Source organism: Melanostigma gelatinosum, assembly GCF_949748355.1.
Source record: "Melanostigma gelatinosum genome assembly, chromosome: 11".
NCBI classification, from domain to species: domain Eukaryota; kingdom Metazoa; phylum Chordata; class Actinopteri; order Perciformes; family Zoarcidae; genus Melanostigma; species Melanostigma gelatinosum.
In genome coordinates, this window is record NC_136644.1 from 21,923,165 (window position 1) to 21,947,732 (window position 24,568).

The window sequence follows — 24,568 nt, forward strand, 5'->3', positions numbered from 1 at the left end:
GCCCAGACAAGACTTCTACCAAGGGCCGGAGTGTGTGTGCTTGACTGTGCGTGTGTGTGTGTGTGTGTGTTAATGCTAGTAAGCTTTGTGTTGAAGGGGAAGTGAGCCTGTTGGTTTCCAAAATTTTCAGGGAGTGTAATGTGTTCATCTTTGTGTTTAGGGTGTTTGCAGAGCAGGTCGACAGTGTCGGATTGTGAGAGGCGGTTAATGAGAGTGACTGCACAGGTGTAATTCGACAGGTGTGTGTGTGTGTGTGTGCATGTGAGGCAATACAAGAAGTGGGGTTTTGGTGTATTTTTAAGTGTGTGTGTGTGTGTGTGTGCATTGCTGTGAACATTGAGGATGTCAAACTCCACCACCAACTTCTACGCCCTGACTCAGTCCTTCAGCTCCCCTGACATTATTGTCATAGTAACCTACTTTCTTCTTAACATCGCTGTCGGCATCTGGGTGAGATATCTGTGGTGTATATATACATATGTGTGTGTGTGTGTGTGTGTGTGTGTGACATGTTCTGGATGCTCGAGTGTAACAGTTTTCTCTCTGTCAGTCATCATGCAGGGTGAGCAGGAATACTCTGAGCGGATATTTCTTGGCTGGACGGGACATGGCGTGGTGGCCGGTGAGTGTGTGTGTGTGTGTGTGTGTGTGTGTGTGTGTGTGTGTGTGTCGTGATCTGCTCTGTAACATCTCGCTTTTTCTGATAAAAAAAATCGGACCTGCAAATATCAGTAAGCTTTGATGTTATTGCAAATAAGTTGGTGGGTTGTGCTTGGCAGATTTTGCCAAAATATATATATTAATCCTGTATACCTGAAGTGTAATTTGTGGATTCAATTTTATGCTACTGCTGTTGCAGTTCAGACTGAAATATTGTACTTTTTACTCCATGTAAACTATCTGAGAGATAGTTGCTTTTCAAATTAAGACTTTACATTAAAAACAAATGATAAAATACAACACATTGATAAAGATACATTAATCTTGTAAACCACTGGACTGAATTAACTCTAAATAATGTAACATGAGCTCCACCCCAACTAGCCACAACAGTAAAATGCAACTTTTGCATCGCTGCATCAGAGTTAACAATGTAATATATGATAGGATATTATCAATCTTTCTGCAAAACAAGTACTTTTACTTTTTAAAGTGCCGTTTGAGTAAGCTCATATATGCAGGACTTTTACTTGTAAAAGAGTATTTTTTAAATTGCTGTATTGCTACTTTTATTTGAAATATCTCACCGGTATGCACAGATTGGAGCGTCCCTCTTTGCCAGTTCAGAAGGCTCAGGTTTGTTCATTGGTCTGGCTGGTACCGGAGCTGCTGGAGGCATCGCTGTCACGGGTTTTGAATGGAACGTGAGTCGACAAACACACGCACACATCTTCCCACTCAACAAAACATGATGTGATGCGACTCTATCTATTAATACTAAATAAACACAACATAGATGGAATGAAGCAGAGCTAGCCTGCTAATCCATGTGCATGCTGTTTCTTTTGTGGTTTGTGGTATTACAGTAATATGGCTGACTAGATAAACAACATACCGCTCCAAGAACTAATCTCCCATTTGAAGCTGAAAAGAAATCAGTTAAAATAAGTATTTGGTTGTACCATAACCTCTCTCTAGTCTGTCCAGACCAAATTATTATTGCCTGGTGCATTTGTGCTTTAACTTCCTTCAACAGCTGTTGCAGGCAACCTGCTGCAGAGGGCGGCAGCAGAACATTTCTTATCCTTTACGACTGTATTGGTGTGCAGAACATGAGGCACAAGTCAGGCAACTGTTCAAAGGCTTGCACATACTCTTGTGTACAATCTGGTCAAAGCTTTGTGTCGTCTTTCCTTCTTCCTCTCAGGCTACCTATGTGTTGCTGGCTCTGGCCTGGGTATTTGTGCCTGTCTACATCTCCTCAGGGGTTAGTTTGCACACACACACACACACACACACAGATCTATGTCTGCTTGTTAAGGCAGGTTCAGCAGTTACCTTTAGGTGCCAAGAGTCATTCTCCTTGCCAGCATTCCCCACCTTGAAAATTCCCCAAAAGGGTGTTTCACTGCACCACACACACCAAGTGTGTCATACACATGATCATACTGAGCCCCTAAGTCTCTCCTGTGTAGATGTGGTGTGTTGAATAAGTTGAAATGTGTGTGCTTGTGTGCGTGTGTTCAGATCGTGACAATGCCAGAGTACCTGGGCCGTCGTTTCGGAGGAGAGAGGATCAGAACCTACCTGGCTGTCCTCTCACTGCTGTTGTCCGTCTTCACAAAGATATCAGTACGACAAAGTCACGCACACAGAGGCGGCATCACACTCACTATTTGGCTGCGTTGGCTTTCCAGCATTTAACTTCGCCTGCTATGAGATTGAATCGTTGTTGTGTTTCCGTCTCCAGACTGACCTGTACTCTGGAGCCTTGTTTGTTCAGGTGTGTCTGGGATGGAACCTCTACCTGTCCACTGTCCTCATGCTGGTGGTCACTGCTCTCTACACTATAGCAGGTACACAAACAACCACACACACAATTGCATGGTGAAGCTGATACATTGGGAAAAGATTCCCACAACACACACTCGCTTCCTTTCAGGTGGTCTCGCTGCTGTCATCTACACCGACACTCTACAGACATTGATCATGATTATAGGGGCAATCATCCTTACAATCACTGGTATGTACAATTACCTTCATTTATAAACCAACGCAACAACTGCAGTTATTTTGAAGGAATGTGTAGTTACAGTTGCGTGTTCCCCGTCTGCAGCCTTCAACGAGATTGGTGGCTACAGCAACCTGGAGCGTGTGTACAGCATGGCGGTGCCAAGTAAGATCATTCCCAACAGTACCTGCCACCTGCCACGTGAGGACGCCATGCACCTGTTCAGAGACGCCGTCACTGGAGACCTGCCGTGGCCCGGCATGACTCTGGGGCTCACCATACTGGCCACCTGGTACTGGTGCACTGACCAGGTACATGTATACACCAACACAGGCAAAAACAAGCAGGAAACACCGCTGCTGCAGATGTTTCTTATAATGCGGTTCCTCTAATGGCCACTAGAGCCCTAATAATAATAGTTTTATTCATTTTCACAACATACAGGTGTTGACATATTATAATATGTGTTCTTTTTTTTAAAGTAGCTGTGTCTATTTAAGTTTTGGCAATTTTTGACCCACCATCTTAAAACTGGGGAAGCCGGCATGAAGTCATATCACTGCCTTGCCTGACTGGATTTATATGAATCCAGTGGCATATTTGGAAATGAAACATAAAGTGAACAAGAGCACTGTCTGTAAACTATCCATTGCATGTAAAAAAAAAAAAACTGTGTTCACTCAAGTCAGTTGGTAAGTAAGGTTGGTCAAAGTTGAACAAGGAAGTAGTCCCACACGCAGTTTTGGTGTTTACTTTCCTTTCAGTATGACAAACTTTCCCAAAATATTGGGATGTTAACGGCTAACTGTCAATTTACCTGAACTGGTTGAGGCAACAACAGAGCTGAGTCAGCAACAATTTGTCTTTTTATTTACAGCATTCACTTTTGGTCCAACATCAGTGTAAAATTGCTTATATACCAGTTATCAACACAGTAGCCCTACCCTAACACCATCAGTAACCCATCACAGTGGTATCAACACCAGAGCCAGACTCTTATATCAGACATAATCTGTGATGCCTGTCGCAGATACGCCACATCTTTGTCGGTTGGATGTGGAAAAATAATATTTACAGTGAACAATTCGGAAAAAGAAAAGCAGTTGAGGTAATTAAGAAATATTTGTTCAAAGGATTGTTAACAAAACTGAAGTGCCTGAGTTGGCAGAGGGGATCTCACTAAACGCTGACAAAATACACTTCCTCTTGTAGAAAGGGATCCATGCTTAAAGTTGTGGGTTCATTTCCTCCCAGGTACCACTATCTGCCTCTAAAATGAATTACCCCCCAGACACGAGTGACACCATCCAGTCCGAAGCCTTTAGCATGGAAACATTGATTTTGAAGGTGATGAGAATAATTGACAGACAACACCTAAAAACATATTAAATCAAACTGCCAACTCTTGTTGACATTGTCAGAAAATCCCAATTCAATAGTTCTTGTAACTTGAGCCCCGAGGTTTGAAAACAGGAAACGACACACATACCAGTGATAGAGAAGATTCCACACTGAAGAGTCACCACTGTCTGCATCAGCAATCGTCCTCATGTTCCTGTGCTGGCCCACAGTTGTACCTATTATTTTGAGACGCTTTCTTCTGCGATGCTCCATCTCGTGCCCTTAAGTGTCTTAAATTGCTCAGTTTTGAGAAAGATAGTCCCAGTAGCCCTGATGGGTTGCCCGGCGGCTGTGCCGAGGCGCCATCCGTCTTCCTGTAACCCGGGCTGTGGCGACGTGGCGACCGGCTGGAGCGTGTCTCTACCCGCAGCTGGCCCGAATCCGGCTGCAGCGCTTGACCCTGCCAGTAACGATGTCCTCCGATCACCTGGACATCAGCGCGGGCGGGGCGGTGAAAACTTCCTGGTTTGGCGATGACTACTTTAGGTGCTCTCTGTCGCGCATCACAACCTGGAGATTTGGAGGTGTGGAACAACTAGACAGAGAGAAGAAGCAGAGAGTGATGAGTTGCACATGGTGTCTATTTGTGAGGTTACAGGGGAAATCCTCCACTACCTATTTCACACATGGAGTACCTCAGGGGTCAATCCTCGGCCCTTTACTTTTCTATTTAAGCTTCCACTTTCTGTATAAAAGCTAGATGGTCTTAAACACATAATGGGGCCAAAACAGTACATTGTCAGTGCTATGTGGACCTCTTCAAAAATGGGGAGAACAGCTACATGGCTCTGACCACAAATACGTTTTAAAATAAATGTTTTTATCCTCTTTTGAAATGTGGAAAAATATTCACAATAGCAGCTGTATCATCATAGTTTCGGTTTATTTACACAACACAGAAAGTTTGACTTTCCTTTTTGATCGCCATGTGAATTCTGTTGTCCGACACTCCAAAATGAATTATTTTGCGATTTAGATACAGCGTTTTAGATAGGATTTTTTGAAATCGTCATGATTGGGAAATACGGGAACCTGCGCGTGACTGTATTTCTGATCTGCTAATCCCTCTCCAAAAAACACATTATTTTAGAATTGCATTTAGCTAAATTGTTTTCATTTTGTGCTTTTACTGCATTTGTTCTTTTAATTGTATCTGTTAAATTGCATTTTATTTAAATCTATGTATATTTCATGAAACTATTCATTCCTTTGGTTTTACGTCTTAATGAATAAAGTTAGTACTATTATTGTTGTTATTTGTGTTCCTCTGTGTGTAGGTGATAGTACAACGGTCCCTGTCTGCTAAAAACATGAGTCACGTGAAAGGAGCATCAATCCTGGCTGCCTATCTGAAGATGCTGCCCTTCATCTTCATCGTCCTCCCTGGCATGATCAGCCGAGCTCTCTATCCAGGTGCGTGCACACACGCATTTTGGAAAAGGAATGGCATGTTCACTGTGAGCAGGATAGTGGCTTGCTTTTAAACTGCTGCTGACACGCACCCTTTTTAGTGGGATGAATATAAACATGTGAGAGTAGGGCTGAACCACCTGCTTGTTCTTTGCAAACATTAATCCTGGGAACCTCTGCCCTTGTTTTTGTCAGTGTTTTCTCAGTTGACGTTTAAAATTGATGCGAAAGATTAAGACAAGCATTGTGTCAGCAACTTGGCAGTGTTATCTAAGGCTACAACAGAACAAAACAAAAGATATTCAATTTTCAACACAGAGAAACCGCATGTTCTCCCAGTTAAGAAGCTGAGAGATGCCTTTCTGCTTGAATAAACAAAAACTTGAAAAACTTGTTCATTTTATGTTAGTCACTTAATTGACTAATCATTTCACCTCTACAATTAACTTTTCATTCTAAAATGAATCTGTTGATCATTTCAATTCAACTAACCACTTAATTGTTGAGTCTTTAAAATATAAGAGAACAGTTCAAAATGACATCACATTTTCCCAGACCCAGGTTTTGGATCAACCTGTCTAAAAAAATCGAAATATTGACATTGTTATGAAAGAGAAAAAAACAGCAAGCCCTCACATTTGACAACCTGTAATTAGCAAACACGTGGCATATTAAAAAGTGAATTTCTTGCCAAGAATTATCCGTCAACTGACTCAGCAATCAACTGAATAGTTGTGTCAAAACCAGAGGATTAGAAATATTGTCCTATATAATACCATTGTATTTACTTTTGTATACATCCTATACAATACAATACCTGTCCAATATGCCTACGTGGTGACTGGTGACCTTGTCTGCGGAGCTGCTGCGATTGGCGGATGAGGTCAGTGCTGTCTTCTGATTGGCTGGGCGGCCGCAGATCCAGCATGCTCTGGGAGAAGCGGGCCATCATGTTGACCCCATCTCCTTGGCGATTCCCGCGCCCTGATCCTGTCGTCGCTCCGTTGATCAGCGGGTCGCTCAGCTCCGGCTGGGAACCTTCATAAAACTCCTCCTCTGACGCTGTGGAGTTGCTTGAAGGACCGTCAGTGGCAGCTCGGTCACACAAGACCTTGGTGCTGTCTTGGCTGCCCTCACCCGTGCTGCCAGAGTCCCTGCCGTCGTCCTTTGATGTTATGCGGCCACGGACGGGCGGCAGCTCCTCGCGGGTTCCCTTTTGGTTGAAGCCGTCGGGACTTTCCAACTGGTCCATTTTCATCAAAGAGACCTGTGGTTGGCCTGGCTGCTCCGAGTGGGTGGGGTCTATGATTAACTGCAGAGTGCGGCGTTTAGGAATAGGAGGCGCTACAGTTTGAGTCTCGGGGGTTTGTTCGTCATTGTTTGTAGGCTTTGTATCGGCAGTAACATCGGCTGGTGATGGTGCATTCGGTTTGTGTGTGTCTGGTGTTGAAGGTGTGTTAGGCTGCTGAGGGGGGCCACTGGAATCTGTTGCATCAGTTTGGTCCTCATTCGGAGCTGTGTGCGTTTTCTCTTCGGGTTGTTTGTCGGTTGGACTCGCAGGAGTAGAGACGTCTGCACTCGTATTCCCGGAAGGATTTTCTGCTGCTGCTCCTGCAGTGTTTGCATCCCCACCTGAAGCAGGTTTCTCAGTCTGTGGTGGTTTCGTCAGTGCAGAGCTGAAGCAAATAGCCCGGCTGCTCGCAAACCTCTCCGACCTCTGTAAGTGAACCTGATTGGCTCGCTTTTCATCCCTAATGTTGATAAAACCAATCACGTCGCTTGATGGGTCTGGCTCCGGCCAGATGGGCAGGTACGGGATCAGGTACGCTTTCTCCAGATGGGCTAATCCCGGATGTAAGGGGGGCTCTTCAATGACATGTCTGAGATGGCTTTTCGGAAACTTAAGCCCAGTGGGATTCTTGTTGCTGGAATTTTGATCAGAAGGAGTGGAACTTGTGTAGGTTCCAGTGGTAACAAGGGCGTATTTGGGATTGATCAGCCTCCTAGCAATAGCAGCCGACACCGGAGCAGGAGCTGCCTGAGGGACCGGGTCGGGGATTGGTTCATCGACCATGGGGACCTTGTTTAGAGACACACCTCTGGACACGAGGTAAAGGTCACCAAACTGCAGGTCGAAGGTCTCCACTGCCTGTCCTGTGATCACAGTGATGAGGTTACGGTCCAGACGGGACGAGGACCAGGTGAAGCTGGAGGAACAAAGACATGGAAACATGAATTCACAGCAGTGACTCCCTTATTTACACGCTTATCTGACGGGTTTTCAGATGTTTTTTCTTACTAAATTTGGTTTATGTTTGTCACGTTTAAATGATTTCTTTTATGTCACAGCTTATAGTTTTATTATTACACCAAATATTTGTACCCCGAGGTCACGTATGACTTCATGCTCTGTGCATGATTTCTTCACGCTCCTTTTTAACTTCAAGAGTATGAGAGCATAGAGATGTAATGGTGAATAATAGATAATTATAGATGACACTGACGTCCCAAAGGTCTGTGTGTCAAAGATTTATAGTTGTGGAAAATGCTGCAGCAATGCCATTGTTGCAACATGCCCAAGAAAAGGACAGTGGGTAACCCAAACTGGATTTTTTTGCTCATGTGATGATAGCATATTTCACAGTATTTTAAAAGCATTGTTTGTCATAACCCAACCCCGACAAATGTTCTCTCCAACGCTAACTTTGTTTCTCTGCTGTTTGGTGCTGAGCAGGTAGCTTAACTTTGGCTTTTTAATGCTTTTATGCTGAAAACTGGGTGAGAGCGGTCAGACTGAACCAAAACAATAAAGTTGCGAGCCAGAAAACAAAAAAACTGTGAGCTGAAAGATACCAAAATGCTCCTTAAAAGCTCTTAATGCGCCGCCTTTCACGTGTCGCAGTTATATAATCCATGTTAATGCAAGAATAAGGATTAGAGCAACATACTGCTCACCTGTATGAACCAGAGATGGCTTTGTCTCCATCTACCAGCAGGAACTTCTGGCTCAGTGCTCCACGCACCTTCTGTGCCGACCGTGTGAAGAACTCCACACCTCCACAGCAGCGTACGCGCAGATTCTATACATACACACACACACACACACATACACACACACACACACAAGGTTAATGCTATGTAAAGAGAGGGCTCTTGGGGATTTAGTTTTGATGGGAGGAAGGATATTGGTGAAATAAAGACGACAACAGAGCAGGGAGACGGGGGAACAAAACGACAACCAGTTATTCTATATTAATACCACCATAACATGTTGTTGGCTGACTCTGCAGGTTGGAGCATGGACTGAATGTTTGTGCATGCTTGTGCGACACACCCTGCGGTGTTTGTCTTTGACCCTGTGATAAGGGTGTGGTTCCTGGCCGAGCGTTACCTCGTCAATGTTCTGTGTGAAATCTCACAGGGGACGCTGGGCACAACAGTCGTAACAACAGCACAGATGGCAGATAAGAAAAAAAGTTAAAAGAGCGGCGAGGCCTGGCGGGTTAATGCTGTGAGGAAGGAAGAAAGAGGAACGAAAGACAAACATGTTGCAGAAAGTAAAGTGAGAGTGTGCATGGTTTATCTCGTTGTCTGCAGCACAGACAGGAATGTGCTCACGGTCTCCCCCGTCCAAAACATATCGAAAAGCCCCAATGAAACATGAAGTGTGTTCTGTCTCGAGCTAGACCAGTTGGGAGTTGAGAGTGTGAGAGGCGAAGAACAACAAAGACATTCAGCCTGTGGCAAAACAACTAGCTGGTGCATGCATCTTATTAAGGCTTGCAGGCAAAAACCTGTTTCACTCCCCTTGTGTTTGTAATATACTTATTTTTGGAGGTGGGGCTTCAATGAAACATATTTAGTTTAAAACGTTGGAATTGGAGCATTGTAAAATAAAGTTTTCTATTATTATGTACTTATCAGGAGTAGCCATCTGTCCAACTCGCTCATCCCCCAGCTGCTCAAAACATCTGTGTGTGTGTGTGTGTGTGTGTGTGTGTGTGTGTGTGTGTGTGTGCGTGCATACCTTTAGGTGTCCACGGTGCATATCAGCTCTGGCACACATGGAAAGAAAGCAGGGGACTGAGGCCATGTCAACAATAATGTATACAGGAACTTTGCGTCTGTAGGATGCATCCAGCAGGTCTCGAAAGATATCCACGTCTGTGAACACATCCATCACCACGGCTATCGCCTACACACACGGAAACACACACAGAGGAAACCACAAAAGGCGTTAGTGTTTCCTGGGTTTAATTTGACAATCTTACCCTCATTAAATCCTCAAAACAAAAAAGCCGTGCACTTATGAGAACTGCATCTGAAGAGTAAATCAAAACCGTCAAAGACAAAGAACATGACATGGATGTCCCATAAGGAGACTGCTCGACACAAACGGTGATGTGCAGACTGGTGAAGTGTGTGGACAGTGTGTGTTATGTGGGTTCAACAATACAATACGAGTGAGAACATGGTACTCTTCACACTGCGCTGTCTATGCACTTTTGAACCCAGTTTAAAATGTAAAACTGCAGAACTAGGTAATTAAGCGAATAAGCCGATCTAGAAAATAGCGTTTGTGAACCTTGAGGTTCGAATATATAACAGATTTCAAACCAACTTTATCGTGATTATACTTGTGCACAATGAATGCGAGTTTTAAAAACTAAAAGATAGAGAAGATAGTTTGTAATAAAAAGCAGAATAATTTGATGACGTTGGCGTGTCGTAAGCAGTGAAAAAGTACTTCACTTTTTTTTGACTAGACATCTATGTGTGCATGCTCCAGGACTAACTTGAAAGGTTATGTACGTAGTGCTGGCATGGGAACTATTCACTGACATCAGAGCATTTTGATTCCACCGGCGTGGCGAGATCACACTTGTTTTATTGAAACTTCATTGTGTGCACGTGAGAAAAGAAGGGAACAGGAAGCGAGACACTGGATTCAATTCAGTCCAAATGTACGTCCTTGTCAGATGATTTTATGTCATTTCGCCGGACGCACTGCAAAGCTGTCAGCAGGGTTTGTGGGGGGAAAACAACAGCAAAGGAAGTCAAACCTCTGGCTGAAACAATCCTTCTTAATCAGTCAGTGATTTAGCATACTACCATGTAAACAAAAACAACGAACAAAGTAATGCAACACAAGATTATTTTCATGCTGAATTCATCAACTGACAGTTTAAAACCCAAAGATATGCCGTTTACGATCACATATGACACAGAGAACTGCAAATCCTGACATTGGCGAAGCTTATAAAACTTATTTTCTTTACTGTGTCAAACAAGCACCTCTTTGTAGTTTGTGGTGTTGTGGCAGTGAACTGCATTATACACTGAGCACGCAGAAACATATTGAAAACCATGATGTATTGTGGTGCATTCAATAGCACTGTGGCAATATACAACCTTATTTCAGTTTTTGTTGAGACTTTTACTGTGGTTATTTGCGTGTAGACTCAGTGCTGTGGTAGCATACATTTGCTGTGGTGTTTTGTACTTGATTGTATTATATTACGATGTGTTTTGTCCTCCGCGTATACATAAATGGAGGAGCGAAATAGAAACATCTTGCAATATAACATAATGCAATATCACAACACAAGTGTGATCTCTGAAAACGCTCTTTGACACATACAAGTTACATAAGTTACACAGAGAGAGCAGGTTTTTTACTGTCAATTACAGTGTTTTTTTGTTTTCTGAGAACTTTAACTTCGTGTTTCTCTACTTTTCTGTCTGATCTGGTGGAGGTTCCCTCAACTTCATCAGTCACTGCATTATAAAAACATCATCACCATCTTCTTCACTGCCTACCCTCGTCGCTGACGCAATGCTCTTGCGCACAACCTCCTTGATGTGCGTGTGCCCCTCGGTTGGAGGCTGCGTGTACACGGCAACGCGCGTGACCCCTCGGTATGAGTTGGGCTCGGGCCAGCCGAGGTCCAGCTCCGCCACTGAGCCCTCCGACCGATCTGGCCAATACTGGAGCGACACCTCGCCGTCTCCCCCGAAGTTCCCGGACCCCGGCGTGATGTTCCCCGGCCCGGGTGTCTCTGGCTTCTGATGATGCTCGTGGCCTGGCCGGTAGTCCTCCGCTGTATGTGCAATCCACTCCAGCTCCGGTTCCGAGAGGAACTCCCGCACGCCCTTCTCGCGGACCAAGTCATTGAACGCATCGCGGCCCTTGGTGACAAGCGCCTCGATCGCCAGCCGCTGATCCTCGCAGTAGAAAAACTCCGGTTTCCCCTCGCTCACGCGCCAGTTGACGTGGTGATTATCCAGACATTGGATCTGAGACAACGCCATGGCCCTGATAGATCCACCGGTCAATAAATAGTTAAGTACCAAAACCACTCTGACCCAGTTTCCACTCCTCGGTCCGAAAGGTCAAACCTCGAAAAGGTGCGATCTGTCATTCCGGTCCATAACGCGTCCGCGTGACCTGAGCTCGTGAGGTGGTAAACAGACCCCACCGGCAGCGAAACACTTTCACCTGAGGGAAATAAACCGATAGAACCGTTCCCGAGCACGGACTCTCAAATCTCAGGTTACTAACACACACACAGAAGCAGTCACGCACGCTCAGGTGTTGATCGCACTGCGCACCCACGCGCCAGCGCCACGCCTTTCACCTGACAGGGGCCGGAGGAATCCAGCGGCCGCCCGGTTCATGCGCTCCAGCCGCGGGGCCCGGCAGTCATGCAGGCAGGCAGCTGTCTGGGTGGATGAGTGCGTGTCAGCCAGTGAGTCAAACCTGTTGGTAACACGTCGTGGACAGAGAGACAGATAAGTCATTAATCCTCCTTTAAAAAAACAAAAAGAGTTGAAACTTGTTGGTGACTCAAGCTAACTTTTACGCTGACGAGCCACTTTTCCTCTTTTTGTCGGCTCGCCGTTTCAGCAGCTGTTCAAAGCACAAAACACGACAACTGTTGAATTCCCCGAGAGACAGAGTCGTGTCAGTAACGTGGCGCGGCGCGTACGAGTCTCAACTTTCACACAGTTCGAGTCCAAGTCGGTTCCTTCATTTTCCCTTTCCTCCAGACAGAAAGTTCATCGAGGTCCGGTACTTTGTGTGGAATCCCCGGTGTGTGTGAGTCTGCCTCTAGAATTTGGCAACGGAAGCTCTGTCACCGGGAACAGCAAGGCGGAATGTCCGGTAGTTAGAAATGTTAGAAATACAGGCAGTTAACTCCACCCTCCTCCCGGAACAGAGGGGGAGACAATTCTACATTTTCATCCCAAAACAGAACCGTTGAGACGGCCAGTGTAATAACTAACTGTGGGTCCATTGAGTTTTTATACTGTAATATAATGTACTCTTCCCTTAGAAGGTTATCGTTTAACGAGGATCATTATTCTCGTACAAGGCTAGTTTAACACTGATTTATAAGAATATAAAGGAAAACAATCTGAAGGAGGAGTCAGATACCATATCAGTGCAGATACCAAACTTATGATTGCTGGTTCGTGACGTGTTACTGTTAAATATGCTGGATTTTTAGAGATAAAACAAATTACTCATGCATGTCTGGATCAGAGTTCTTTTAAGATGAACAGGTCAAGTTTAGGGATACAAAGATGCACAAAACAGACGGGTGACTTATTCTGTGAGTCCACTTTTTTATCACAGATAGTTGAACGATAGAAATAAATGAAATCACAGCTCAGACTTCAGAGTGCAGATCTGATGTCCCATGAAAGAATGTGTATTGTTATCAGAGCAGGGGGGTAGTTCATGTAAGTGTTCGTTTTGCACACGGGTTTTGTGTACATGCACAGTTGGCTCACTGTGCGAGGAAAACAAAGGGGTGAAGTTACTAATAACTGGTAGTAACTGCAGCAGGATTTTGTGTAATTATACATGTACAGCTCTGTGCTTGTTTGGAGCGAAATATTGTAATTTCCAACATCATGATTGTAATAAAAGGAGAACATTTTGTCATCTGTTGTACGTGATCTACCCAGCCATATTTAACTTAGAATAAAATCACAGAATTTAACATAAATAAAAGTTAATTTAAATTAAAGTGCTTTTAATTTGACCCGAGATCCTTCACCTCTCTGTAAGCAGAAACTAGAATTTAAACGTGAATTTTGTTACGTCTTCCACCCCTTTGTGTGAATGACTTGTTTCTTCATATTTCAGACACCGTAGGATGTGTGGATCCAGAAGAGTGTGTGCGAGTGTGTGGAGCTGAGGTGGGATGCTCCAACATCGCCTTTCCCAAACTGGTCATTGAACTCATGCCAAGTGGTGAGAAAACAGTTATTTCTAAATGTGTCGACTGCTTTGATAAGCTTCTTTTTTTTTTATCCACATGCATGTGTTCATCTGTGTGTCATATTACAGGCTTGCGTGGACTCATGATAGCGGTGATGATGGCCGCTCTGATGTCATCGCTGACCTCCATCTTTAACAGCAGCTCCACACTCTTCACCATGGACATCTGGAAGAAGTATCGCCAACGGGCCTCGGAGAGAGAGCTGCTCCTGGTCGGCAGGTATACGTCACTCACAGACGGGAGGGTCAGCGGTCAGAGAACATCCGTCCTAAACCCTGGATGGTGCCAGCTGACATATGCACACTCTGAACATGCTGTGGAGGAACAACTTTTGAAGTCAGGATCAATAAAGAAAAGAGAAGCTTCGAGGTGAAAGATGTGTATGTGTTTTGTTCCAGGATCGTGACTGTGATCTTGGTGGTGGTGAGCGTGGTGTGGATCCCCATCCTGCAGTCGGCCAACAGTGGCCAGCTGTATGTTTACATCCAGTCAGTGACGAGCTACCTCGCTCCGCCCGTCACCGCTGTGTTCACCCTGGCCATCTTCTGGAAGAGGACCAATGAGCAGGTAACACACAAACAAGTTGATTTTCATTTTTTGGGGGATCCATTCATAGTTTTGTCTATAAAATTGTGTAAAATGCCCGCAAAACGTTCCTATAATCACAATCCAATGGGATGTCTTTAAATTGTTAATTTTGTCTGATCAACAGTCCAAAACCCAAATATATTTGATCAACACTAATTTAAAAAAAAGACAAAAATCGTCACATAAGCAGAAATGCATTTTGTTCTTCAATAAATTACTCAAAAAACATTGGTTTGGTGATTTGGTGAATCCATTAATCAACTGATCATTACAGCACTAATTACTGTCAGAAACATATAAGCACACTATTTACTGATGAAAACAACATAATTAAATCTTACTCCACAAACTCCTTCGGGGATAACTTCAACAACACAAGTTTTTGCTTTTCAACACAGACAGGAAACATTCATTCTCACACACATAACCAAACTCAATTCAAAGTTTACACCAGTCTGGACGCTAAACTACACTCATCAGAAAATACCAGAGTTTAAAAGGTTTTCCTGCACTGTTTGTCCTCTCTCCCACACTGTACTGGTGTTCGCTTTTATTAGCCTCACATGGGATCCAGCTGCCAACATCTCTCGCTGCTTGGTGTGGGGAGCCCACGTGTTTGCGCACATGAATGTCTTTGTGTATTACTCACTGGTTTTATGAAGTGTATTTATTATTTCATCAGCATGAGTGTGCTGCTCCTGAACAGATGAAAGGGTTTCTGGCTGATAACAGAGTAGAAGTGAGGGAAGGTGTGATTATTAGAAGATGAAGCTGAACTTAGGGAGGTAAAAGAGATAACACCGCTGTAGTAAAAGTGTGTTTCAGCCAAGGGCAAATAACATTTTTTGACTGCAAGTAAATACCAGTCCACTCAAGATTAAATCCCTGTTTTCTTAAGAGCACATCCTGGGTGTGTCTGCTCATTTCTAACTCTTAAAATAAATGAAATGAAAGGGTTTTCCCCCTTTACACTTATAAAACTATCACCCTTTTCAAAATCTGAATGAAGCTACAAAACCTGTATTTTAGTTTACGACAATCAACTTGCCTGGGGTTACATGGGCTGATAACAACAATGAACACTGAGAAGAAACACTTTGGTGATTTGCCAATTTAATAAACATTACCTAAAACCAAAAAAAGTGACATTCGTGTTATCCTTTGGATGAATTGTAAAGACTTTGGGGATCCTTTAACGTTTCATCTTGCGCCACCATCAGGTCAAACCGAATACAGCCTCGATTGTACTGCGTGTTTAGTGCTCAAATATTAGCATGTGTTACCACACAAAACTAAGATGGTGCGCAAAGTAAACATTACGCCTGTTTAGCATTAGCATGTTAGCGCTGTAATTGTGCGCAAGTTAGCATGTTGGCGTTAGCATTTAGCTCAAAGCACTGTTGACGGTACATTGCAGCCTCACAGAGCAGCTAGCATGGCTGCAGCCTCTTGCACTAACAACACATTAAAATATAGTAATTGAAAATGTCTAAATTGAACATTTTGCACAGTTTAAATCTGTATGCCCAGACGTCTTTTGACCTGCAAACGAACAAATCCATGCTTACTCGTCGGGGTTTGAAAATGTCACACCCATTTTGTTTTGGATGTTTCCTTCTATTATGGCAAGTTAGTAGCCCTGTTACACAAGAGGCGAGACCTTTTTTTGTAAACACAGTAAGCATTTTGCTGTATGAAGCTTAGTTGTTGACTCATAGGGTCAAAGGGCACACCTTACCACACAGGATGTGACACATGCTGACAAGTCTGAAACGGTAGAGAGCAGACAATACAGACTGGGAACATGACATGTATTCCTTGAACCAGAGCGGCAAATATAACTTGTAAAAATACCAATCAACCTTGTAATTACATCTAGACACACGTGGTGTCTGTATGTATGTATTCGTCTATATGTCCATTTGTATTTATCCTAGAAATTAAAATTTTGGGATTAACAACAATAATAGCTGTTACATTTAATAATTTGATTTCCTCATGTGGTACAATAGGTCAAAGAGATAAACGGTTTGGAGTAATAATGTGGTAAGTAGAAGGACAGGTGATTGCTTTGCGAGTTGTGACAAGGTGATTATTTTCATGTGTGGTAAGTCGAACCACACAGATCACATTCTTTGCTGAAGGCTGAACAAAGACGAAGACAGAGAGTTATTTATGTCACTGCACGTGTGCGTGTGCTCAAGGAAGAAGTGACAAGATGGTGACAGATTATCATGGTGGGAAAGTGAGAGTTTACAAGACCGAACACACCCAAAATACTGAAGCATTCAGCAGCAGGACGTTCAGCATATTAATTCACATTAAGGCATGCAATGTAATCTGAGTGTGTGTGTGTGTGTTTCTGTGCACTCAGGGTGCGTTCTGGGGCCTGATGGTGGGTTTGGTGGTGGGTGTGTGTCGGATGGTGCTGGAGTTTGCCTACCCGCCACCCAGATGTGGAATCGTGGACTCGGCACCCGAGGTCCTGCGCAGCGTCCACTACCTCCATTTCGCCATTCTGCTCTGTGGTCTCACTGCTGTTGTTGTCACTGTAGTATCACTGCTCACACCGCCACCCAGCCACGAACAGGTGTGTACACACAGTAAATAACAGACGTATTAGGGAAGCAATGCTTATGTGAGTATTTTGCTGTTGGTTCACCTGTAATGTTATCTACTCAACATAAAAAAAGAGTTGAAACCGAGGTAAAGGAGCAGGTTTTATCCAAAGGTTGGCCTCCGTGTTATAGACAATCAAAGAGGCCAAACCTATCTATTATATCCAAAAGATCAACAATCAACCAAAGAGCAAAATCTTACAGTACAGTAGAGCTATTGTTGCACACACAAGAAAGATGCTAAATCCTAAATATTTGAAGCCAGTGATCCATTTTACATTATTCTGAACTGTGAACTCAGAATACAAACAGCATCCGCTCTCTTCTCATGACACATTTCAATAGAATTAGTCTTTATTTAACCTCCCTTAAACACAGACAATTAATCACAATGCTTGCTATATACATTGAAACATCTACAGTATCACAGTATAGGTGGTTTAGGTACATTTTGTTGCATAGACAATAGTATCCATGCTAACTGTGGTGGCCCTGTGTTATCTAAGATGAAGAATTCTTATTAAGAATAAACGTCAAGAATACCGGTAATCATGAATCGCGCATGGAAATAAAACTTGAGATTGGTCCGTCTTGCCAAAAAAGTGTGAAACGTGTGAAATAGTTTGGAAATATGCTTAATTTCTTTCTTGCCGAGGGTTATAAGTAGAGATTTATACCACTTTCATATGTTTCTGTTAAATATGAAGCTACAGCCAGCAGCTGGTTAGCTTAGCTTAACTTAGCATAAAGACTGAAAACAGAGGGAAACAGCTAGCCTGGCCCTGTCCAATGTAAAAATGTAAAAGGAATATCCATCTACCAGCACGTCTAAAGCTCAGCAATTAACAAGTATTGTTTATACATTATATCTAGCTTTAGAGGTGGATGTAGGCAGATTTTGTTACCTTAGAGGCAGGCTAGCTGTTTGCCCCTGTTTCCAGTCTTTGTGCTAAGCTAAGCTAACAGGCAGCAGCTTCAAATCTTCTCACCAAACTCTCTGCAAGAAAGCGAATAATCATGCTGTCAAACTGACCCTTTATGGAAGGATATTGTCAATATGGACATACATTTCTAATTTCTAATCTCCCAGTTGTGTAACCTGACCTGGTGGACTCTGACTGAAGAGCCACCAAGAGAAATCCCTCTACAGAAAGTGTCCTCTGTCAGCCACCGTAGCTCCCAGGGTAAGAGTATGAATATTCACACGATTTGGAATAAAACTAGCCATCATGTGATAAAGACTCATCAACACACACACACACACACACACTGCTGTAGTTATTGTATGAGTAACTTCCTGTGTCTGCTCCGTGTGTGTGTGTGTGTGTGTGTGTGTGTGTGTGTGTGTGTGTGTGTGTGTGTGTGTGTGTGTGTGTGTGTGTGTGTGTGTGTGTGTGTGTGTGTGTGTGTGTGTGTGTGTGTGTGTGTGTGTTGCAGGCTCTGAGCCAACCCGGCGGGTGACATGTGGTCAGGGGACAAGATTGTGTATCTCAGCGGAGCAGCGCTCAGAGGAGACTCCAACTCCCAGAGTTCAAAACATTAGAGAGAGTGTGTTCTGGTCCAGGTTCTGCTGTGTCAATGCACTTCTGGTGGTCAGCATCAACATTTTTCTCTACGCATACTTTGCCTGAGTATTTAACATCCTGTCTCAACCTCCTGAACATGGCGAAACAAACTGTGGGTTTTTTGGTCCTGATTTTACATAAATCCTGCAGATGTAGCTTCAGGTTTTGTAAAAAGAATAACCCTTTTTAAACAAGAGAGCACAAACCTCTAACTACAAACCTCTAAATGAAGACAACGTTGAGAATAATCTGTAACATCCATATGAAATTACCCATAATAACAGATAATTATGACATGGGAGAATTTAAGGAAGCTCAAATGGTCACGAAAGAAAAAAACCTTTAAAAAAGCAACCTGGTTTTAAAGTTTAAAAAGGCTATTGTACAAATTACAATGAAACTTGTGGCTTGTAACAAGCTAACATGAATGTGCAGTTGGTGTTAGATAAAATATGGCATCTAAATAAAAGGGCATAACACATCATCTTAAATTGAAAGCTTACAAAATATATGGTAAGAATACATTTATGTGGTTTAGGTTGTTTCTTCCATACTTTCTTTTAGTCTATATACCTAATAGTAATTATATAGTTATGTTTATGACATTATGTTTGTCAAGGTGTTGTGAACCCTTAGTTATCGTTGTCGTGTTTTCATGCTATTGCGCTTGTTTGTTGTTTGTAAATCAAAATTTCTCAACCTTTTTAATTTGCCATGTCAGTTTAAATATACACGCTTTGCGTTTTGTATTTAAGAGTGCATTTGGAGCATTTAAATGGAATAATGAGAAATTTTACACTTTATTATGACACATTTATCAGACAGATTACAATTGATCAGAACTGAAATTTGTCTTTAATCCCTTTCTGCTTAACAACAGACTCAAGGGGCATTAACCCCAAGGTTGAGAAACGTCTATGTTGCTGTGCTTTTTTTAATGGTGAAAGACTTATTATAAAGGACCTCATGTTAATCAAAAGACAAAATATCCATCAAGTGTTTATTCTTGTGATTTCTCAAATAAATGTAAAGATATGTGCATCAAAGCTACAAGTGTTGGTCCAGTATTTATAACCAGATGATATCACTCTTTATTTGTCTTGTTTACTACTTACGTTCACTAAGGAGGAGGTTAGAGGCACCGACAAGACGGTAAAGCAAAACAAACATGAAGTTCAATTTAAATTTAAATTAACATTTTCAATCCAAGCTGTTGGTGAAGGAAGGTCATTAGGACTCAGAGGACGAGTTGAAAAGGTTCACTCTAGGGCCGCACCACCGCATTCTTCTTCTTTGTCAAAACCTGGCGCCTACATTACCCACAATGCAACTCGATTGTCAACATTCGGGCCTGTTATGTGCTATCCTTATGTGGCCTTCAACCTAGCAGAGATGAGGAGAATTTATTTACAATTTTAAGTATTTATGATCAATGTTGTTAAATACAGAATTTCTCATGTGAAAATAACAAAAACTGTAAGCTGATTGAGAAAATACGCCTTCAGGCCCTTCAAATCAATATTGAAAATTTGCATTGATCAATTATTAGACCGATTGTTTCATTAACAGCCGGCTCATTGGATAAGTAGGTTAAGTCGCTCCAGTTTGATATGTGGTCAGTGGTACAGCGGCTGGACGTATTCTGGCGGAAATATTCCTACTCTGCCTCGACAGCGCCCCCTCCAGGCCAGTGAGCTCGAGCAGTCCAGCAGGTCGATGACGTCACCGCGCAGGAAGTGGAGGTTGGCGGTCTGAGGGGGGGTGTAGTCGCAGAGCGCGTGAGCCAAACGGGCCTTCTGCACAGAGACAGAGCAAAGACATGAGACAGGTGTGTGTTTAAAAAAAAGAAGCTGTTCATGGGGTGGAGCCAAGCTTACCCCCGCAACTGGTTCAGGGAGACGACGGGAGGTCTCTCTCCCGGGGTGAGGAGGGTGAGAGTAGAGGCGGGCTGAGGGGAGGGACTCCTGAGAGCTGCTTTTATAAGGGTTGGGGTACGGGTTACGTTCAGGATGGGACAGCAGGCGAGGGGACGCAGCAGGGTCTCTGAGGCAGACCACTTTCTCCACGGCGATACTGTGAGTCCTGTAGAAATCCACCAACCGGTTGAGGGAGCGAAACGACTCGTCCCAGATGCAGTACCGACCTCCACCCTCCAGCACCCGGAAATGCTCCACCCTCTCGCCGTAGCTGCAAAATAAGAGAGGTGAGAAAGGTAAAGGAGATAAAGGCAGGTATGCATGCGCCTCAATGCACCAACAGCCAGTGGGAAGATGCAAGTTGTGTTATTCTTCATTCCTCGACTTGTTTCCTCAGTTAGGAATTTGTGCTCAGAGGTCATGTGCATACCTCCGTCTGTGTGGGAAATGGGAACTATGCATCACAGGATGTTTCCTCTCAGTCTATAATCTCATCAACACACACACACACACACACACATTCTGACATTTTATAGATTAAAGCTAAATAATCAGCACTGATTATGCTTTTTATTTTCTCAAATTGATCTTTTAGGAGGTGATAAGAAATTCTCTCGTGCCCAAATCGATGTCTTGTCCAAAACCCAAAGATATTCCGTTTACATATGATGCAAAGCATAATTGTTTCAGATCACTTTTGTTTGCATTTATTTACACATCTGTATTTCTATTTACACTATTTGTATTTCTATGTTTCCATACATGTTTTTTATTGCACTATTGTCTTGCATCTTGTTCTGTATCTGTTTTTGTATCTTGTTGTTTGCACCTTATGTTCATTATTGTGTTTGGCACCATTGACCAGGGAAACACAATTTATTTCCTCCATGTACTGTACTGTATAGAAATGGATGACAATAAAGTCTCTCTTACCTCAAATATCAAACAATTATTCAATTTATCAAGAAAATCTGCAGATTAACCAATAATTGAAATAATCGTTAGTTGCGATTCTAATCTAGACATTTCTGGAATATATGTAAAAAAATACACTGTTGTGTATCAGCTACAATGCATATTTCATCATATTGGTATTTTCTTATGGAAAGAACAGAAAGCACGATGTACTATTACACTACTTCAGCGTGTCCCTCCCGTACACACCTGAAGATAATCACTTCATGACAATAAAAGGAGGGCGACACCACTACCAGGGCTAGTTTGCTGAGATGCGGCAGCCGGAGAAATGACTGAGGACTTGTAGACACAAATCTAATTCTTCTTACAGTCTGCACACAGACTGTTTTAAGTGAACTTTATTTTTCCTGTAGAAATACACTCAAAACATATTGAGAGTTACATCGTTGCATAGTGTGGAACTGGGACGCAGTTTCAAAAGCAGGTACAAAGGATGAATAGTTCAGAGGAAGTTCACATGCTTTCTATCTCACGTAACACATTTCTGTGTCATGATGTCATTATAACGAACTGCAGATGTGATGAGGATTGAAAGAATATCCTTTAATGAGTGGCTGCAGTTTACGACCATAAAAACACATCTGTTATGACTCCTGTGAACTCTTCTTGAACATCATCACCCTCTGTTGATCGTTCTGAGGATGAAACTCTGTGCAAACATCTTATCTCCCATCCCTTGCAGGCAGACAGATGTTGTGCCTTAAAACATGTGTTAAACAATATGTGCACGGTGTGTCAGTGCATGTCTGTGGCACGTGTCGATTGCGTAATTGACCTGTGTTTAATTCAAGGCCGAGTGGTGTTACGCAATGCCCTGATTATTGAACACATTTAATTGACCCTCAATGATTAAATGTGTCCCACGTCACTTTGGTGACCCAAATTACATCTCCTCACACACACACACACACACACACACACACACACACACACACACACACACACACACACTGTCTGTGCAGCTGTTCTATTTTTAGTTTTCCTACAACATTTTTAAACAGTCTGACTCTCCCCTCCACCGGCCCTGACACACTCAAACACACTTTGATGTTGTAACTTGCTAATGTCCTCAATGTGACAAGCATCCAACTGCACAAATGACAAGAAGATGCTGCTGCCTGCATGTTTCATGCAACACTTCTGGTTGGACAGTATATTCTCTCGTTTCACTGTCCTTTTGAGATCAGACCCAGGGACAGATGCCCAGCCCTCTGGTCATTAAAGACACACAATGGCGGTTGAAAGGGAAATCACAGCAGTGCAGCAGATTCAACACATGCAAATATAACTGCAGCACCCAAACATTTTAACATCCCAATGTGGGAACAGACAACAGGGGAACGTTGCGGCATGAGATTCGTCAGACTGTCTCTTGTGTTTGTGTGCGGTGCGTTCACTGACCTAACAGAGACAGAAAAGTCACCAGGAGCTGATTCGCTCTCCCTCACCAGGAACACTCCAGCGTCCTGCCACTGAAGATGCTTCTCAGCCTCAAGTCTCGACACCCGTCCTGCAAACCACCTACAAACACACACAAGCATGTCTCCTCTTGAGCCAATATATCACAGTATATTCACGTTGAAACTCTTTAGCTGGCATATGGATATTTTGGATGAAAAATCAGCTCAGTTATGTATCTCAGTGGTTCCCAACATGAGGGGCAGGACCCTAAATAAGGTCTCAGAATAAATTATGGGTCACAAGCATATATTTTCAGACTTTTCTCAGATTTTTGGCCTCTTCAGGCCTCCAAATGTAACACTCCAAGCTGGAATTTACAAGTGGACCTAAAGTTTGGGAACCACTGATGGTAGTTAAAGCGATCCACATGTACAATATTATATTTGCAGGAAATAATGTCTGTTTTCTATCCTAAATTGATTTGCTGTATAAAATATGTGGACTCATTTTTTTTTTTTTTTACGGATAAGGAAGGAGGGAAATGTAGTTCTCTGGCACGTAGCCACGCTTCCCCTGGATCTCTGCTGTGACCCAGCAAGAGTCATCCTCCATTTCTGTCACCTATAACACACATGCACAATTATTCTTGCAGACATGCAATCTTTTTGTTCACTTTCAAAAACCTCTACACGTGTCAAGCTAAACATTTACACACACACACACACTTACCTTGATAATGTCCCCTTTCTGAAAACTGATCTTGTCTGCTTCTGATGCTGCGAAGGAGAAAAGAGCCACCGCCTCCATCCTGATCAGTCGGCCACGGAAAACAGATTCACCTCATGAATGAAGACACTGAATACAGCTGTGCGATTAGAGCCCTGCAGGGCGATGACACTCTTTTACAGGATGAGATAATCAGTGTGTGTGTGTGTGTGTGTGTGTGTGTGTGTGTGTGTGGGCAGTCGCTAACATCCTGCTCATGAGTTAATGAGAGTTTTCTCAGCGCGTGTGTCCCCCTGTTCCTCCATATGACTGAGTATAGTGGATGAACACGTGGAGGTGATGACCACCCTCTCCATCTCTCTATCTCCATCTCCGATGCCTACCTACTCACTTTAAACTCTGGGGCTTTAACGGAGCATTTCCATGAGGGAAATCAGAGACAAGAGAGGCGGGGAAGGACTGAAAATAACCTCAAATAAAGTGTGATGCCCTCAAGTGTTTAAGATTATAACAAGTCTTTGTAAAGGTCAACCAAGTGCTTCCAGCTGATTCACACATGAGTTATCAGCTGACATGATGAGGCCTATGTATGAAACAATGTTTCTCACCAACTACAGCAGTTAGCTAAGATAACTGGACTTCTGGAATTTAAATTGCATTATAAAAAGATAATAAACGGTTCTCCATAAGAGTAATGGATTATGTCTTGAGGGCAACTGAATAGGAAAAAGTCTGATTCAAGAACTGGTGAATGATAAAAAATATGTCAACACAAATTTAGAGGCAGTAGTGGCTGCTTATCAGTAGCCGATAATAATACATCATCATTTCTTTGTTGAGTATATTTTGTATTAATAATCTGAATCTGGTGGCTCCCCGGTAGCTCACCTGGTAGAACACGGACCAAGGCTGGTTTGAATCTGACCCACGGCCCGTTCCTCTATACACACCTACGGCAAAGTGTCCCCCAAAAAACTGTAAAAAAAATTAAAGAATTATCTCA

General features: G+C 43.0%; 3 protein-coding genes across 4 annotated transcripts; 1 reads left to right on the forward strand and 2 right to left on the reverse strand.

The window, feature by feature from the left end:
• Positions 1-342: 342 nt before the first annotated feature.
• On the forward strand, positions 343-18,895 carry slc5a10 (solute carrier family 5 member 10; the record flags this gene model as incomplete). Its single annotated transcript, XM_079277881.1, has 15 exons — positions 343-450; positions 551-622; positions 1,260-1,364; positions 1,868-1,927; positions 2,188-2,292; positions 2,411-2,516; positions 2,603-2,683; positions 2,777-2,982; positions 5,350-5,485; positions 13,638-13,745; positions 13,842-13,992; positions 14,172-14,340; positions 16,736-16,951; positions 18,070-18,163; positions 18,417-18,895. The coding sequence occupies 15 exons, from the start codon at positions 343-345 to the stop codon at positions 18,608-18,610; spliced, it is 1,911 nt and encodes a 636-aa protein (XP_079134007.1). The 3' UTR covers positions 18,611-18,895.
• On the reverse strand, positions 3,565-12,612 carry fam83gb (family with sequence similarity 83 member Gb). 2 transcript variants are annotated; one of them, XM_079277879.1, is made up of 5 exons: positions 11,303-12,612; positions 9,510-9,677; positions 8,438-8,562; positions 6,300-7,689; positions 3,565-4,607 (listed from the first exon to the last, which is right to left on the reverse strand). In XM_079277879.1, the coding sequence occupies exons 1-5, from the start codon at positions 11,792-11,794 to the stop codon at positions 4,206-4,208; spliced, it is 2,577 nt and encodes an 858-aa protein (XP_079134005.1). In that variant the 5' UTR covers positions 11,795-12,612; the 3' UTR covers positions 3,565-4,205. The 2 variants fall into 2 exon arrangements, with proteins under 2 accessions (XP_079134005.1, XP_079134006.1); XM_079277880.1 differs by having other exon boundaries at positions 4,439-4,607; positions 6,317-7,689.
• A 1,265-nt stretch (positions 18,896-20,160) lies between the features above and the next one.
• Positions 20,161-23,646, reverse strand: LOC306784790 (GRB2-related adapter protein-like; the record flags this gene model as incomplete). Its single annotated transcript, XM_079278917.1, has 5 exons — positions 20,161-20,340; positions 20,422-20,731; positions 22,840-22,959; positions 23,363-23,460; positions 23,569-23,646. 5 exons carry the CDS (start codon positions 23,644-23,646, stop codon positions 20,161-20,163), a joined length of 786 nt encoding a protein of 261 aa, XP_079135043.1.
• Positions 23,647-24,568: the final 922 nt, after the last annotated feature.